Source organism: Salmo salar, chromosome ssa04 (assembly GCF_905237065.1).
Source record: "Salmo salar chromosome ssa04, Ssal_v3.1, whole genome shotgun sequence".
NCBI classification, from domain to species: domain Eukaryota; kingdom Metazoa; phylum Chordata; class Actinopteri; order Salmoniformes; family Salmonidae; genus Salmo; species Salmo salar.
This window is the reverse complement of record NC_059445.1, coordinates 31,548,543-31,567,373: the sequence shown is the minus strand read 5'-3', so window position 1 is coordinate 31,567,373 and position 18,831 is coordinate 31,548,543. Positions and strand designations below refer to the sequence as shown.

At 39.6% G+C, this 18,831-nt stretch overlaps 1 protein-coding gene across 1 annotated transcript in view; it reads right to left on the bottom strand.

Moving 5' to 3' along the window:
- Positions 1-8,112: 8,112 nt before the first annotated feature.
- The window catches only part of cfap54 (cilia and flagella associated 54), a 133,614-nt gene continuing 122,895 nt past the window's right edge, over positions 8,113-18,831 (bottom strand). Inside the window, exons 66-67 of the mRNA XM_014195735.2 lie at positions 9,608-9,691; positions 8,113-8,984 (exon numbers count right to left, since the gene is read on the bottom strand). Of these exons, the coding sequence (XP_014051210.2) occupies positions 8,865-8,984; positions 9,608-9,691 (204 nt within the window). The 3' untranslated portion in view covers positions 8,113-8,864. The remainder of the gene's footprint in view (positions 8,985-9,607; positions 9,692-18,831) is intronic.

Below are 18,831 nucleotides of genomic sequence, written 5' to 3'. Positions count from 1 at the left end.
CTGGCCTCTGTAAATTGGTATAGAATAAGCTTGATCCCCTCGGTCGAAGATGCTTGTACCTTATTTCTTTATATTTTCAGTGGTTTCGTTAAGAAATACGCACAGCTTTTTACCCCTTTTTCTCCCCAATTTCGTGGTATCCAATTGGTAGTTACAGTCTTGTCCCATCGCTGCAACTCTCGTACGGACTCAGGAGAGGCGAAGGTCGAGAACCATGCGTCCTCCGAAACACAACCCAGCCAAGTTGCACTGCTTCTTGACACAATGCCCGCTTAACCCCGGAAGCCAGTCGCACCAATGTGTCGGAGGAAACATCGTACACCTGGCGACTGTGTCAGCATGCATTGTGCCCCGCCCGCCCCAGGAGTCGCTAGTGCGCGATGGGACAAGAACATTCCTGCCGGCCAAACCCTCCCCTAACCTGGACGACGCTGGGCCAATTGTGCGCTGCCCCATGGGTCTCCCGGTCACGGACGTCTGCGACAGAGCCTGGACTCAAACCAGGATCTCTAGTGACACAGCTAGCACTGCGATACAATGCCTTAGACCACTGCACCACTCGGGAGGCCAGAAAATGAGAATTAAAAACAGGTTCAGCCCCTGGTTCGACCGTGATCTGGCAGAGTTACTCCACCTCAAGAATTCCATTTGGCAAATTGCTTGGCATACGCATACTCAGGCTGACTGGCTCTCGTTCAGGCAAATTAGAAATAAGTGCGCTCAGGCTATCCGGAAGGCCAAAGTTAGTTACTTTAAGGAGCAGTTCTCTCTCTGTGGGCTTAACCCCAAGAAGTTCTGGAAAACAGTTAAAGACCTGGAGAATAAACCCTCCTCCTCACAGCTGCCCATGTCCCTTAATGTTGTTGATGTGGTTGTTACTGGCAAAGAGCACAATGCTGAGCTCTTTAATTACCACTTCATTGAGTCAGGATTCCTATTTGACTCTGCCAATGCCTCCTTGTCCGTCCAACATTTCCTTATCTCCCACAGCTTCTAATGTGACTATCCCTGATGCTCCTCCCTCTTTTTCCCCTGCCTCGCTACAAAGTTTCTCCCTGCAGGTGATCACTGAGTCCGAGGTGCTAAAGGAGCTACTGAAACTTGACCAATCTGGGTCAGATGTGTCATGACTGACCTGTGAGGATCAGGTTACAGTGGATCACAGTTCTAAAGAGATATCTCTCCCTCCCACAGAGGGGGAGAGGTATGGATGTGGGGGGGTTTTATGACCTCACGCCCATCGTAAATTATAAGGCAGCAGACCAACTCACTGTTCTCTAATGTGAGAGATCGGAATGTCTGTGTGCGTTATGTAGAGTTTACAGGCCAAAACTACAGAACATCAAATAAATTGACTCTGGGACAATATATTTCATCATCTGAATGGGTGGGAATAACAATGAATGGAATATGAAAATTATGATATTAAAAGATAAAGGAGGATGTTATAATAAAAACATTGCAACTTGAAGAGTTTTCATAATGTGTACTTGACATTTACATACTTTATGTTGTGTAGAAAATATCCAGATGAAAGAGAATGTTTTGGTGACGATAAGACTGTGATTTTAGTCGTCTAAACGAAATCATAGTACATTCTAATACCTTGCCTCGTAACTAGTTACACCCCAGGGAACCCAGAGAGCGTGTCATAAAGATGGAAACGCCCCTTCTTACCCGAGTGTATAAAACATGTGGGTTAAGAATTAACATATTAGACTAGAGGACCACGCGCTGCAGCCAAGGTCCACGACTAGTCCCGACCCTGCAAATGCAACACAAGGTTGAAGACAAAGGAAACCTCTTAACAATCAACGCTATGGTTGAGTACTGTATCTAAGAAGGTGAATTCAAACAGGACCACCCGGTTATTTTCTTCAAGTCACAGGTTGTCAACACGGCCCTCCTACCCACGCTGGGAGCGTCAACATGGCTGATTAGCCTCCTCAGAAGACCACGCTCACAGAACGAGTGCAAGGAAATTGACAACTAAGAGAAAGGACATTGTGACATCTTGTGGACAATCAGAGACTTACACTTGATAACAAAGGAGATAGCCATCGAAAGAACAAGGCGAAGAGATACCCAACGGAGACCTTAAACACGTAAATACAGGAATTACAATTCTTACCCATAAAAGCAGCAGTTCAGTGCAAGGTGTTAGGGTAAAAACTAAGCATAGTTTACAAATGTATCCAAGTGTTGCTTTTCTCTTTCTCTTTCTTGCTTTAAATCTCCATCTTGTGTAACACATGTCATATTGTGTTGGTCCGCTAGAAACCTGTTGTCATTGTATTAAGTTCTAGTCAATAACCTAGAATGTGTGTGTGTGTGTGTGTGTGTGTGTATCTTATGTTATCATTTAGCTTGTTAGTAAATAAATAATCAGCTCAATTTGTGTGATGCAGAATGATTAGTGAGACCCGGGATTGTGCAGATTTAAAGGACTTTGCGACGTTCAGAATGAGACTGATATGAGGAAATGAGGGACTGCTATGATCGAGATTCTGATATATTCTTTGAGTTAATTCGGGAAATGGTAACTCATCAAACAAACTTTTCCCATGGTGCCCCAGGTTACTGAGTTAACTTCTTGGTTACGTGCCCAAATTAAACTGCCTGCTACTCGGGCCCAGAAGGTAGGATATGCATATTATTTGTCGATTTGGATAGAAAACACTGACGTTTCTAAAACTGTTTGAATGATGTCTGTGAGTATAACAGAACTCATATGGCAGGCAAAAACCTGAGAAAAAATCCAACCAGGAAGTGGTTTGTAGTTTTTCAAGTGATTGCCTATCCAAACTACAGTGTCTGTGGGGTCATTTTGCACTTCCTAAGGCTTCCACTAGATGTCAACAGTCTTTAAAACCTTGTTTCATGTTTCTACTGTTACTGGGGAGAGAATAAGAGCTGACTCAAGCCTGAGACCTATGAGTTGTTTACTGCGCAGTCACAGAGGCGCGCCGTTCCTTCTTTTTCCTCTGTAATGAATACGCTATTGTCCGGTTGGAATATTATCGACGATTTATGTTAAAAAGATCCTAAGGTTTGATTGTAAACATCGTTTGACATGTTTCTACGAACGGTAATGGAACTTTTTGACTTTTCGTCTCGGGTTTTGCGCTCGCGCATTATGCCTTTGGAATAGTGATCTGAACGTGCGAACAAAACTGAGGTATTTGGACATAAATATGGAGTTTATCGAACAAAACAAACATTTCTTGTGGGAGTCCTGGGAGTGCATTCCGACAAAGATCAGCAACGGTAAGTGAAGATTTAGAATACTATTTCTGAGTTTTGTTGACTCCAGAACTTGGCGGGTAACTCTATAGCTTGCTTTGATAGCTGAGCTCTGTACTCAGAATATTGAACAATGTGCTTTCGCCGTAAAGCTATTTTGAAATCTGACACAGCGGTTGCATTAAGGAGAAGTGCATCTATAATTCTTTCAATAACGGTTGTAAATTTTATCAACGTTTATGATGAGTATTTTTGTAGATTGATGTGCTCATTCACCGGAAGTTTTGGGAGGCAAAACATTTCTGAACATCACGCGCCAATGTAAAATGGGGTTTATGGATATAAATATGAACTTTATCGAACAAAACATACATGTATTGTGTAACATTGAGTCCTGGGAGTGTCATCTGATGAAGATCATCAAAGGTTAGTGATTAATTTTAGCTGTATTTCTGGTTTTTGTGACGCCTCTCCTTGCTTGGAAAGTGGTTTTTCTTGTCTCGGCGCTGTCCTAACATAATCTAATGTTATGCTTTCGCCGTAAAGCCTTTTTGAAATCGGACAATGTGGTTGGATTAACGAGAAGTGTATCTTTAAAATGGGATATAATAGTTTTATGTTTGAGAAATTTGAATTATGAGATTTTTGTAGTTTTGAATTTGCTGCCCTGCTATTTCACTGGCTGTTGACTAGTGTGTCCCACATGTCCCAGAGAGGTTAACTGTTACATGATTAATTGAATCACAAAATAACACACATAGTTAATTATTCGATAAATAGCATGTTATCACATTAACGATAGCAATGTCACAACAGATGGTTTAGACCCTTTCTTCTTTAAGGTTGCTGCCCCTATCATCGCCAAGCCTATCTCTGACCTTTTTAACCTGTCTCTCCTTTCTGGGGAGGTTCTCATTCCTTGGAGGGCAGCCACCGTTCATCCTTAATTTAACCTGTTAGGGCTAGGGGGCAGCATTTGCACGTCTGGATAAAAAAATGTACCCGATTTAATCTGGTTACTAATCCTACCCAGTAACTAGAATATGCATATACTTATTATATATGGATAGAAAACACTCTAAAGTTTCTAAAACTGTTTGAATGGTGTCTGTGAGTATAACAGAACTCATTTGGCAGGCAAAACCCTGAGACACTTTCTGACAGGAAGTGGAAACCTGATGTGTTGTATTACCTTTAAACCTATCCCATTGAAAAACACAGGGGCTGAGGAATATTTTGGCACTTCCTATTGCTTCCACTAGATGTCACCAGCCTTTACAAAGTGTTTTGAGTCTTCTGGAGGGAGATCTGACCGAACAAGAGCCATGGAACGATGATGTCCCATTAGACACCTGGCGCGCGAGTTGATGTTGGGTACCCTCGTTCCAATACGTTATAAAAGAGTATGCATTCGTCCACCTTGAATATTATTCATGTTCTGGTTAAAAAAGGCCCTAATGATTTATGCTATACAACGTTTGACATGTTTGAACGAACGTAAATATATTTTTTCCCCTCGTTCATGACGAGAAGTCCGGCTGGCTTAGATCATGTGCTAACAAGACGGAGATTTTTGGACATAAATGATGAGCTTTTTTGAACAAAACTACATTCGTTATGGACCTGTGATACCTGGAAGTGACATCTGAGGAAGAGAATCAAAGGTAATGGATTATTTACATAGTATTTTCGATTTTAGATCTCCCCAACATGACGTCTAGTCTGTATCGCAACGCGTATTTTTCTGGGCGCAGTGCTCAGATTATTGCAAAGTGTGATTTCCCAGTAAGGTTATTTTTAAATCTGGCAAGTTGATTGCGTTCAAGAGATGTAAATCTATAATTCTTTAAATGACAATATAATATTTTACCAATGTTTTCTAATTTTAATTATTTAATTTGTGACGCTGACTTGACTGCCGGTTATTGGAGGGAAACGATTTCCTCAACATCAATGCCATAGTAAAACGCTGTTTTTGGATATAAATATGAACTTGATAGAACTAAAAATGCATGCATTGTCTAACATAATGTCCTAGGAGTGTCATCTGATGGAGATTGTAAAAGGTTAGTGCATCATTTTAGCTGGTTTTATGGTTTTGGTGACCCTGTCTTTGACTTGACAAAACATTACACACAACTCTTGTAAATGTACTGTCCTAACATACTCTAAATTTATACTTTCACCGTAAAACCTTTTTGAAATCGTAAAACGTGGTTAGATTAAGGAGATGTTTATCTTTCAAAGGGTGTAAAATAGTTGTATGTTTGAAAAATTTGAATTTTGACATTTATTTGGATTCAAATTTGCCGCTCTTGAAATGCACCTGCTGTTGATGGAGTGCACCACGGGTGGCACGCTAGCGTCCCACCTAGCCCATAGAGGTTAAAGGGCGAGATCAAGCTGATCCTAACTGTAATAGGCCTAATTCTATTTTGCCCGGTTTGTCAAAAGTGTTGGAAGAACTTGTCAATAATCAACTGACTGGCTTTCTTGATGTCTGTAGTATTCTCTCGGGTATGCAATCTGGTTTCCGCTCAGGTTATAGATGTGTCACTACAACCTTAAAGGTCCTTAAAGATGTCACCATTTCCCTTGATTCTCAGCAATGTTGTGCTGCTATTTTTATTGACTTGGCCAAAGCTTTTGATACGGTAGACCATTCCATTCTTGTGGGCCGGCTAAGGAGTATTGACGTCTCTGAGCGGTCTTTGGCCTGGTTTGCTAACTACCTTTCTCAAAGAGTGCAGTGCAGTGTATAAATTCAGAACATCTACTGTCTCAGCTACTGCCTTTCACCAAAGGAGTACCCCAGGGCTCGATCCTAGGCCCCACACTCTTCTCAATTTACATCAACAATATAGCTAAAACAGTAGGAAGCTCTCTCATCCATTTATATGCAGATGATACAGTCTCATACTCAGCTGGCCCCTCCCCAGATTTTGTGTTAAACGCTCTACAACAAAGCTTTCCTAGTGTCCAACAAGCTTTCTCTGCCCTTAACCTCTTGGGGCTAGGTGGGACGCTAGCGTGCCACCGGTGGTGCACTCCATCAACAGCAGGTGCATTTCAAGAGCGGCAAATTTGAATCCAAATAAATGTCAAAATTCAAATTTTTCAAATATACAACTATTTTACACCATTTGAAAGATAAACATCTCCTTAATCTAACCACGTTTTACGATTTCAAAAAGGTTTTACGGCGAAAGCATAAATTTAGAGTATGTTAGGACAGTACATTTACAAGAGTTGTGTGTAATGTTTTGTCAAGTCAAAGACAGGGTCACCAAAACCATAAAACCAGCTAAAATGATGCACTAACCTTTTACAATCTCCATCAGATGACACTCCTAGGACATTATGTTAGACAATGCATGCATTTTTAGTTCTATCAAGTTCATATTTATATCCAAAAACAGCGTTTTACTATGGCATTGATGTTGAGGAAATCGTTTCCCTCCAATAACCGGCAGTCAAGTCAGCGTAACAAATTAAATAATTAAAATTAGAAAACATTGGTAAAATATTATATTGTCATTTAAAGAATTATAGATTTACATCTCTTGAACGCAATCAACTTGCCAGATTTAAAAATAACCTTACTGGGAAATCACACTTTGCAATAATCTGAGCACTGCGCCCAGAAAAATACGCGTTGCGATACAGACTAGACGTCATGTTGGGGAGATCTAAAATCGAAAATACTATGTAAATAATCCATTACCTTTGATTCTCTTCATCAGATGTCACTTCCAGGTATCACAGGTCCATAACGAATGTAGTTTTGTTCAAAAAAGCTCATCATTTATGTCCAAAAATCTCCGTCTTGTTAGCACATGATCTAAGCCCGCCGGACTTCACTTCATGAACGAGGGGAAAAAATATATTTACGTTCGTTCAAACATGTCAAACGTTGTATAGCATAAATCATTAGGGCCTTTTTAACCAGAACATGAATAATATTCAAGGTGGACGAATGCATTCTCTTTTATAACGTATTGGAACGAGGGTACCCAACATGAACTCACGCGCCAGAGTCTAATCGGCCATCACCGTTCCATGGCTCTTGTTCGGTCAGATCTCACAGTAAAAGACTCAAAACACTTTGTAAAGGCTTGTGACATCTAGTGGAAGCAATAGGAAGTGCCAAAACATTAATCAACCCCTGTGTGTTTCAATGGCATAGGCTTAAAGGTAATTCAACACATCAGGTATCCACTTCCTGTCAGAAAATGTCTCAGGGTTTTTGTCTGCCAAATGAGTTCTGTTATACTCACAGACACCATTCAAACAGTTTTAGAAACTTTAGGGTGTTTTCTATCCATATATAATAAGTATATGCATATTCTAGTTACTGGGTAGGATTAGTAACCAGATGAAATCGGGTACGTTTTTTTATCCAGCCGTGAAAATACTGCCCCCTAGCCCCAACAGGGGATATATATATATTATTGTCAAATGATGTCTTGCCATGATTTTAACCTTTATTTCTCATGAGTGTTGATCAATATTTTGCCTATGCAAAATATCAAATAAATGTCTGATAAATGCAATTGTGTATTGCTGCTGTTTGTCTGATATCCAACAGTTCATGATCAACTCTGTTGACCATGAGAGCATTTTGCAGAGAAAATGGGGTGAGGTATACTATTTAGGCTCGGAATGACACGTGGCCCATTGTTTCCCTTGTTACCTGGCAACGATCACTAGGGTGCTTCAACAACTGTCAGTCAAGGCGAGCTCATGAATATAAGCACCTCGCCCACTCAACCTGTTCATTCAGGCTTCCTGGCAGTTAGAGATGAAAGAAAAGCTGCCGTTTCTTCAATACTGAGCATCTTAATAGTGTAAAAAATATTATGGGTCATGTTTTGGTAATTCAAAGGCAATTTTTATTTGGGATCTTTAATCAGAGGAGTTATAACAGGGATAATCAACTATATTGAGCAACAAGCGGATTTATTTTCTAGAGGCGATGGTCGGGGGGCCAGAACATATAATTACAAATAATTTGTAGACTGCAAATTGACTGCAAGAAGCCCAAACAGATATTCTTGGCTAAAATATAATAATTTCAAACCTTGCTTACGATCACGTCCCTCTATTATATATGGGAATACTTGAACAGATTTCTTTAATTAAAATCACTAGGAGCTGATTTCTGGTGTTTTTACAGTCTTTTATGTCCACCAATCTAAAACATGTATTTTTAAATAAGCTTCTTTTGTTTTTGCTCAGAAAACTTGCGGGGCTAAATAAAACCACCTGCGAGCCAAATTCGGCCCGCCAGTTGGGGAAACCTGAGTTATAGGAAACATTACCACTGCTGTTTTAAGAGGTCCAATTTGTATTTTATGACAACACATGAGCCTTTTCATATACATTTGATTTGTGAGCTTAATCATATACATTAATAAAGAATAAGAAATGAAAAGCGCTTGAATTTAGTTTTGACAAAAATCATCTTTATCTATGCTCATTTATTTCAGAGTGAAAGAGTCTGATGAAGTCACTTAGCTAGGTAGGTGCAATATGCTATCTTTGGTCTTGGCCATTTGATTCCTGTCATTGGGTTTGTCTTTTTCTATGGTGCTGTGCCGGTCCTTAGACCGGATAGGGTATCAGACGAGCAGGGAGATGAGCCATGTTATCAGTGTGTTTCCCTCCACAATGGCTCCACTGGCTGGGTTGAAGCAGCGCTCCAGATCACACAGACTATGTAGGCTGGCCTCAAACGGAACCTGGCACACAGAGGGAGGGAATCATTTCACAAGAAATATCTGCATGTCTAACAAACTTAACAGGGTAAACGGGTAACAAAAATGCCATGGAAGAGGCATAAGATCAAATGTTTCACACATTCAAGCCATAGTAAAACATCTACAGTACAGTACGTTGTAGGTTTGTGTAAGTGTAATGGACATGTTTAGTGTCCTCTGTGTCTCTGTAAATGTGTGACTACATGTAGCGTGCTGTTCCCTGATTATTGTGTTAGGATGTTCGGGGACTGCTCTCAGGGAGGGGACTGATAGGACAGAAACAAGGGAACACATTCTTACTATGGCCCAACGCTTAGAAACTATGTGTGCAAGGTCATGATCAGCCTATTGCACCCTGAGAGCAGAGATGCCTAGTTTGTGCATGAGTATAAAGAGTGCTGAAGGGAGAGAATCCCTACAGAGCTTCTTGCAGACTTGTACTTTGAGTATTACGTTTGTTGTAACCTCTCCAGCTGTAATAATAAAGATCTCTTCATTTAGCTTTGACTGAGTCCTTAGTGGTAATTTCCACTAAACAAGTTAACCCTTTACCGGTATGTGAACTTTGGGGGGTGTTGAATCAGTGTGTGGTGTGTTTAGCCTACCTCAGTGAGAACAGCTGCCTCTGAACCAGGCTGCAGTAAGTCCTTTATAGCAGCACAGCAGCACCTGGTCTGCTCCTGTAGCATCTGAAACAACCAACCAACACACAAAACATGTACTCATTTACAGGTAGATTCACTTACATGCACGTTTGACCAGTGCTTAATTTGTAAATGGGGAGGTAACGGAACAAAAGTGAGCACTAGAGGGGGGTGACCTGGGGAGTACTGAGGTACTGGAATGCATGAAAAAAAAAAAATTTATAATAAAGCATTGCATGCATATCATCACATTTGCGTAGTGGTATAGAGCAGTAGAGTAGAGGCACTTACAGAAGTTGCACACATGAGGAACATTTCTAGTAGCCTAGGGTCTGGGAAAATGTTAGCCTTCTATAAACGCATTTCATGCAATTCTACGTAATTTTAGATGACTGGAGACTTTAGCAGAATATTTTTTAATACCACACAAATTATCGAAACGGCAGGCTACTTTGACAGTGACCAAAACGACCTTATCTTGAAACGATCAATAGCCTAGGCCTAGGTGTGTGGAAACAGAGAGCAGAGCAGACGAGAGATCATAGAAAGTGAATCTCATTCTAGTTATGTGAGAGATACTGGCGTGCTTCTCACACAGCCACGGCCATGCGTTGGTCTCAAACATAGATTACAATGTTGCGCAAACCATAAATCCGGGCTTGCCCAATCCAAATCAACTCTTAGAATATTAGGCCTGGGCTGAAGGTCTACTTTTTCACATCACGTTTTTTTGAATGATTTTTATTCGCTTTTATTTAAATGTTTACATTGCAAAAAGTTAATTATTTTTCATGCCACGAGAAGTAACGGATCCAGCCTCATAGGTTCCGGAACAAAACAGTCCAAAACGGAGAGGTGCCGGATCCTGTTGCGTCAGTATCCGGCTCAAATGAAACACTGCTGTTGACAATTCAAATCCATTTGAGACCTTTTTTACTATTCTTTTCAGAAAGTGTATCCAGAAGTGTGTGGTCGGAAAATCCCTGTCCCCATTGCATTAACGTGCAGTGGCGTAAAGTAACTAAGTAAAAATACTTTGAAGAAGGGGAGAGTGGGGTATGTTGAGCCGTTTTTTACATTCAGCATCAGGGAAATATAGTATTCTTTCTTTCTACATACAGTACCAGTCAAAGGTTTCGACACACCTACTCATTCCAGGGTTTTTCATTGTAGAATAATAGTGAAGACATCAAAACTATGAAATAACACATATGGAATAATAAAATATATATAACATATGTTATATCTGAGATTCTTCAAAGTAGCCACCCTTTGCCTTGATGACAGCTTTGCACACTTTGGCATTCTCTCAACCAGCTTCATGAGGTTGTCACCTAGAATGCATTTCAATTAACAAGGTGTGCCTTGTTAAAAGTTAATTTGTGGATTTTCTTTCCTTCTAAACCTGTCGGGGAACGCGTCCCACCCTAGTTAACAGCCAGTGGAATCGCGTCGCGCGAAATACAAATACCTGCTATTATATATATATATATATATATATATATATATATATATATATATATATATATATATATATATATATATGCTATAACTTCAATTTCTCAAACATATGACTATTTTACACCATTTTATAGATACACCTCTCCTGAATCGAGCCACGTTGTCCGATTTCAAAAAGGCTTTACAGCAAAAGCAAAACATTAGATTATGTTAGGAGAGTACCCTGCCAAAAAAAATCACACTGCCATTTTCAAAGCAACTAGCATGCATCACAAATACCCAAAACACAGCTAAATGCAGCACTAACCTTTGAGAATCTTCATCAGATGACACTCCTAGGACATCATGTTACACAATACATGCATTTTTTGTTCGATAAAGTTCATATTTATATATAAAAACAGCATTTTACATCGGCGCGTGACATTCAGAAAATATCAAGCTCAGACTCCATGTCATCAGACAAGACCTTGTGGTCCTCTGCTACACTACCATAGCCTCTCTTTATCAAGCTCAGACTCCCATGTCATCAGACCTTGTATTCCTCTGCTACACTACCATAGCCTCTCTTTATCAAGCTCAGACTCCATGTCATCAGACCTTGTGGTCCTCTGCTACACTACCATAGCCTCTCTTTATCAAGCTCAGACTCCATGTCATCAGACCTTGTATTCCTCTGCTACACCACCATAGCCTCTCTTTCGCACAGGTACATCATTTACATTTTTTGTCAATGTAGCTCTTTAGTTATATTCAGTACATTTTTTCATCCCTTGCTGCTGCTCGAACGGAGTCTTACCTTCTCTCACTTCCTTGGCTGCTCTTTCAAGAAACTCAAGAGGGGCTAGACTACTGATTGATTTACGTTTATATACACAGGGCATGATGATGTCAGCAATGTACCAATAAAAATACACTATCTTGAGTTCACATGCATGACAAATTGCAAAAATATGATGCATATTGTGCCTGATTCCAATTTAGGAATTGATGCCTTTCCTACGCACTTCTCAGCAGTTGGTATTAAGATTTACCTTCTGAAGGTAAGTAACAGGCTTTGCAGGCGTGTTTCCCTTGCGCACACTGAATAAATGTCATTCAACTGCTGAAAATCCTCCCATTGCTGGCCAACAGATTTTCTTGTGGAGTTTTCATTAAATAGGGTTTTTAGTGTATTTATCTTAAACCATCACTTTAAATACGGTGTACCTTTAATTAGAAATCTGTCGACAGACGAGAATACAATGAGAGAACAGGTCCAGAAAATATCGATCCCTGAAAGAAATCAATCCAAATATAGTTTTAACACCAATTGGTAGATAAAAAATACTCTTGTAGATTATTTAGGCAAATTTTAGGGTTAGGAAAGTACGTATGAATCATAAAAAAAAACTGTTCTGGAGAGCCTTTACGCACAACATATACAGTGCATTCGGAAAGTATTCAGATCCCTCAACTTTTTCCACATTTTGTTACGTTACAGCCTTATTCCAAAATTGATTAAATAGTCCCCCCTCATCAATCCACACACACAATACCCCATAATCACAAAGCGAAAACAGGTTTAGACATTTTAGCAAATTTGTTCAAAATAAAAACAGAAATACCTTAGGTTGGAGTCATTAAAACTCGTTTTCCAACCACTCCACAAATTCCTTGTTAACAAACTTATAGTTTTGGCAAGTCGGTTAGGACTAGAGGTCGACCGATTATGATTTTTCACCGCCGATATCGATACCGATTATTGGAGGACCAAAAAAATCTGCTACCAATTAATCGGCCGATTTTTTTGTTACTTATTTGTAATAATGACAATTACAACAATACTGAATGAACACTTATTTTAACCTGTTGGGTCTAGGGGGCAGCATTTGCACGTCTGGATAAAAAAAATGTACCCGATTTAATCTGGTTACTAATCCTACCCAGTAACTAGAATATGCATATACTTATTATATATGGATAGAAAACACTCTAAAGTTTCCAAAACTGTTTGAATGGTGTCTGTGAGTATAACAGAACTCATTTGGCAGGCAAAACCCTGAGACATTTTCTGACAGGAAGTGGATACCTGATGTGTTGTATTGACTTTAAACCTATCCCATTGAAAAACACAGGGGTTTAGGAATATTTTGGCACTTCCTATTGCTTCCACTAGATGTCACCAGCCTTTACAAAGTGTTTTGAGTCTTCTGGAGGGAGATCTGACCGAACAAGAGCCATGGAACGGTGATGTCCCATTAGACACCTGGCGCGCTACTTCATGTTGGGTACCCTCGTTCCAATACGTTATAAAAGACTATGCATTCGTCCACCTTGAATATTATTCATGTTCTGGTTAAAAAAGGCCCTAATGATTTATGCTATACAACGTTTGACATGTTTGAACGAACGGAAATATATTTTTTCCCCTCGTTCATGACGAGAAGTCCGGCTGGCTTACATCATGTGCTAACGAGACGGAGATTTTTGGACATAAATGATGAGCTTTTTTGAACAAAACTACATTCGTTATGGACCTGTGATACCTGGAAGTGACATCTGATGAAGAGAATCAAAGGTAATGGATTATTTACATAGTATTTTCGATTTTAGATCTCCCCAACATGACGTCTAGTCTGTATCGCAACGCGTATTTTTCTGGGCACAGTGCTCAGATTATTGCAAAGTGTGATTTCCCAGTAAGGTTATTTTTAAATCTGGCAAGTTGATTGCGTTCAAAAGATGTAAATCTATAATTCTTTAAATGACAATATAATATTTTACCAATGTTTTCTAATTTTAATTATTTAATTTGTGACGCTGACTTGACTGCCGGTTATTGGAGGGAAACGATTTCCTCAACATCAATGCCATAGTAAAACGCTGTTTTTGGATATAAATATCAACTTGATAGAACTAAAAATGCATGCATTGTCTAACATAATGTCCTAGGAGTGTCATCTGATGGAGATTGTAAAAGGTTAGTGTATCATTTTAGCTGGTTTTATGGTTTTGGTGACCCTGTCTTTGACTTGACAAAACATTACACACAACTCTTGTAAATGTACTGTCCTAACATACTCTAAATTTATGCTTTCGCCGTAAAACCTTTTTGAAATCGTAAAACGTGGTTAGATTAAGGAGATGTTTATCTTTCAAATGGTGTAACATAGTTGTATTTTTGAAAAATTTGAATTTTGACATTTATTTGGATTCAAATTTGCCGCTCTTGAAATGCACCTGCTGTTGATGGAGTGCACCACGGGTGGCACGCTAGCGTCCCACCTAGCCCCAAGAGGTTAACTTAATATAATACTTAAATAAAATCAATTTAGTCTCAAATAAATAATGAAACATGTTCAATTTGGTTTAAATAATGCAAAAACAAAAGTGTTGGAGAAGAAAGTAAAAGTGCAATATGTGCCATGTGTCACGTCCTGACCAGTATAAGGGGTTATTTGTTATTGTAGTTTGGTCAGGACGTGGCAGGGGTGTGTTTGTTTAGAGTGTTTCGTTTTTTTGTTGGATATGTTCTTATTTAAGAGGGGTATTTGTTTAGAGTGTTTCGGGTTTGTTGGGTTATGTTCTTGTTAGTCTATTTCTATGTTAGTTCTAGTATGTCTATTTCTATGTAGTGTTTGTTGGGTTGACCTTCAATTGGAAGCAGCTGCTCCTAGTTGCTTCTAATTGAAGGTCCTAATTAAGAGGGGTGTTTTTCTATGGGATTTTGGTGGGTAGTTGTTTCTTATTTAGCTGTGTGCCTGACAAGACTGTTTTCGTCGTTCTTTTTGTTCAGTGTTCATTTATTTTAATAAAAAAGATAATGAGCATTCACGTACCCGCTGCATTTTGGTCTAATCATTACGACGGCCGTGACACCATGTAAGAAAGCTAACGTTTAAGTGCCTTGCTCAGAACATGGGAAAGCTGGTGGTTCCTTTTAACATTAGTCTTCAATATTCCCAGGTAAGAAGTTTTAGGTTGTAGTTATTATAGGAATTATAGGACTATTTCTCTCTATACGATTTGTATTTCATATACCTTTGACTATTGGATGTTCTTATAGGCACTTTAGTATTGCCAGTGTAACAGTATAGCTTCCGTCCCTCTCCTCACTCCTACCTGGGCTCGAACCAGGAACACATCGACAACAGCCACCCTCGAAGCAGCGTTACCCATGCAGAGCAAGGGGAACAACTACTCCAAGTCTCAGAGCGAGTGATGTTTGAAACGCTATTAGCGCGCACCCGCTAATTAGCTAGCCATTTCACATCGGTTACACCAGCCTAATCTTGGGAGTTGACAGGCTTGAAGTCATAAACAGCGCAATGCATTGCGAAGAGCTGCTGGCAAAACGCACGAAAGTGCTGTTTGAATGAATGCTTACAAGCCTGCTGGTGCCTACCACCGCTCAGTCAGACTGCTCTATCAAATCATAGACTTAATTATAATATAATAAACACACAGAAATATGAGCCTAAGGTCATTAATATGGTCGAATCCGGAAACTATCATCTCAAAAACAAAACTTTATTTTCTTTCAGTGAAATACGGAACCGGTCCGTATTTTATCTACCGGGTGGCATCGCTAAGTCTAAATATTTCTGTTACATTGCACAACCTTCAATGGTATGTCATAAATACGTAAAATTCTGGCAAATTAGTTCGCAACAAGCCAGGCAATGAACGCAAGAGAAGTGACACAATTTCATGTTAGCAGGCAATATTAACTAAATATGCAGGTTTAAAAATATATACTTGTGTATTGATTTTAAAGAAAGGCATTGATGTTTATGGTTAGGTACATTGGTGCAACGACAGTGCGCTTGTTAAATCATCACCCGTTTGTCGAAGTAGGCTGTGATTCGGTGAGAAATTAACAGGCACCGCATCGATTATATGCAACGCAGGACACGTTAGATAAACTAGTAATATCATCAGCCATGTGTAGTTAACTAGTGATTATGTTAAGATTGACAGTTTTTTATAAGATAAGTTTAATGCTAGCTAGCAACTTACCTTGGCTTCTTGCTGCCCTCGCGTAACAGGTAGTCAGCCTGCCATGCAGGCTCCTCGTGGAGTGCAATGTAAGGCAGGTGGTTAGAACGTTGGACTAGTAACCAGAAGGTTGCAAAAAACAAATCCCCGAATCCCCCCTGAACAAGGCAGTTAACCCCCGTTCCTAGGCCATCATTGAAAATAAGAATGTGTTCTTAATCTGACTTGCCTAGTTAAATAAAGGTGTAAAATATATATATATATATATATATATATATATATATATATATATATATATATATATATATATATATATATATATATATATATATATATATATATATATAAAAAAACGGCAAATCGGTGGCCAAAAATACCGATTACCGATTGTTTTGAAATCGGCCCTAATTAAATCGGCCATTCCGATTAATCGGTCGACCTCTAGTTAGGACATCTATTTTGTGCATGACACAAGTAATTTTTCCAACAATTGTTTACAGACAGATTATTTTACTTATAATTCACTGTATCACAATTCCAGTGGGTCAGAAGTTTACATACAGTAAGTTGACTGTGCCTTTAAACAGCTTCGAAAATTCCAGAAAATGATGTCATGGCTTTAGAAGCTTCTGACAGGCTAATTGACATCATTTGAGTCAATTGGAGGTGTACCTGTGGATGTATTTCAAGGCCTACCTTCAAACTCATTGCCTCTTTGCTTGACATCATGGGAAAATCAAAAGAAATCAGCCAAGACCTCAGGAAAAAAAATGTGTAGACCTCCACAAGTCTGGTTCATCCTTGGGAGCAATTTCCAAACGCCTGAAGGTACCACGTTCATCTGTACAAACAATAGCTCGCAAGTATAAACACCATGGGACCACGCAGCTGTCATACCACTCAGGAAGGAGACGCGTTCTGTCTCCTAGAGATGAACGTACTATGGTGCGAAAAGTGCAAATCAATCCCAGAACAGCAAAGGACCTTGTGAAGATGCTGGAGGAAACAGGTACAAAAGTATCTATATCCACAGTAAAACAACTCCTATATCGACATAACCTGAAAGGCCGCTCAGCAAGGAAGAAGTCACTGCTCCAAAACCGCCAAAATCCAGACTATGGGGACCAAGATCATACTTTTTGGAGAAATGTTCTCTGGTCTGATGAAACAAAACTGTTTGGCCATAATGACCATCGTTATGTTTGGAGGAAAAAGGGGGAGGCTTGCAAGTCGAAGAACACCATCCCAACCATGAAGCAAAGGGGTGGCAGCATCATGTTGTGGGGGTGCTTTGCTGCAGGAGGGCCTGGTGCACTTCACAAAATAGATGGCATCATGAGGCGGGAAAAGTATGTGGATATATTGAAGCAACATCTCTAGACATCAGTAAGGAAGTTAAAGCTTGGTCGCGAATGGGTCTTCCAAATGGACAATGACCTCAAGCATACTTCCAAAGTTGTGGCAAAATGGCTTATGAACAACAAAGTCAAGGTATTGGAGTGGCCATCACAAAGCCCTGACCTCAATCCCATAGAAAATCTGTGGGCAGAACTCAGTTACACCAGCTCTGTCAGGAGGAATAGGCCAAAACTCACCCAACTTATTGTGGAAAGCTTGTGGAAGGCTACCCGAAACGTTTCACCCAAGTTAACCAGTCTGGGCTAGGGGGCAGTATTTTCACGGCCGGATAAAAAAACGTACCTGATTTAAACTGGTTACTATTCTTTCCCAGAAACGAGAATATGCATATTATTAGTAGATTTGGATAGAAAACACTCTGAAGTTTCTAAAACTGTTTGAATGGTGTCTGAGTATAACAGAACTCATATAGCAGGCAAAAACCTGAGAAAATTCCAAGCAGGAAGTGGCCTGTCTGACAATTTGTAGTTTTTCTTTCTAGTCCCTTTCGAAACTACAGTATCTCTGGGGTTACGTTGCACTTTCTAAGGCTTCCATTGGCTCTCTAAAGCCTTCGGAAAGCGAATTGAGGCGTCTCCTGTCTCTGGGCAGAGTATGGTAGCTCAGTTTGTCAGTGGTCTGCCTGTTGACAAAGAGAGTGGATATGCGCGGTCCTGCGACCATGCTGTTTTTTCTTTGCCTCTTTGAATGAATACACTATTGTCCGGTTGGAATATTATCGCTATTTTACGAGAAAAATACCATAAAAATTGATTTTAAACAGCGTTTGACATGCTTCGAAGTACGGTAAAGGAACATTTAGAAAAAAAAATTCTCGAAATGCGCTCACGCGTTACCCTTTGGATAGTGACCTGAACGCACAAACAAAATGGAAGTATTTGGACATAACTATGGATTATTTGGAACAAAAACAACATTTCTTGTGGGAGTAGCAGTCCTGGGAGTGCATTCTGACGAAGATCAGCAAAGGTAATACCATTTTTCTAATAGTAATTCTGAGTTTAGTGAGCCCCGTAGTTGGCGGGTGTCAAAATAGCTAGCCGTGATGGCTGAGCTATGTACTCAGAATATTGTAAAATGTGCTTTCGCCGAAAAGCTATTTTAAAATCTGACATGGCGATTGCATAAAGGAGTTCTGTATCTATAATTCTTAAAATAATTTATGTATTTTGTCAACGTTTATGGTGAGTAATTTAGTAAATTCACCGGAGATTTTGGGTGGGAATGCATGTTCTGAACATCACATGCCAATGTAAAAAGCTGTTTTTGGATATAAATATGAACTTGATTGAACAAAACATGCATGTATTGTATAACATAATGTC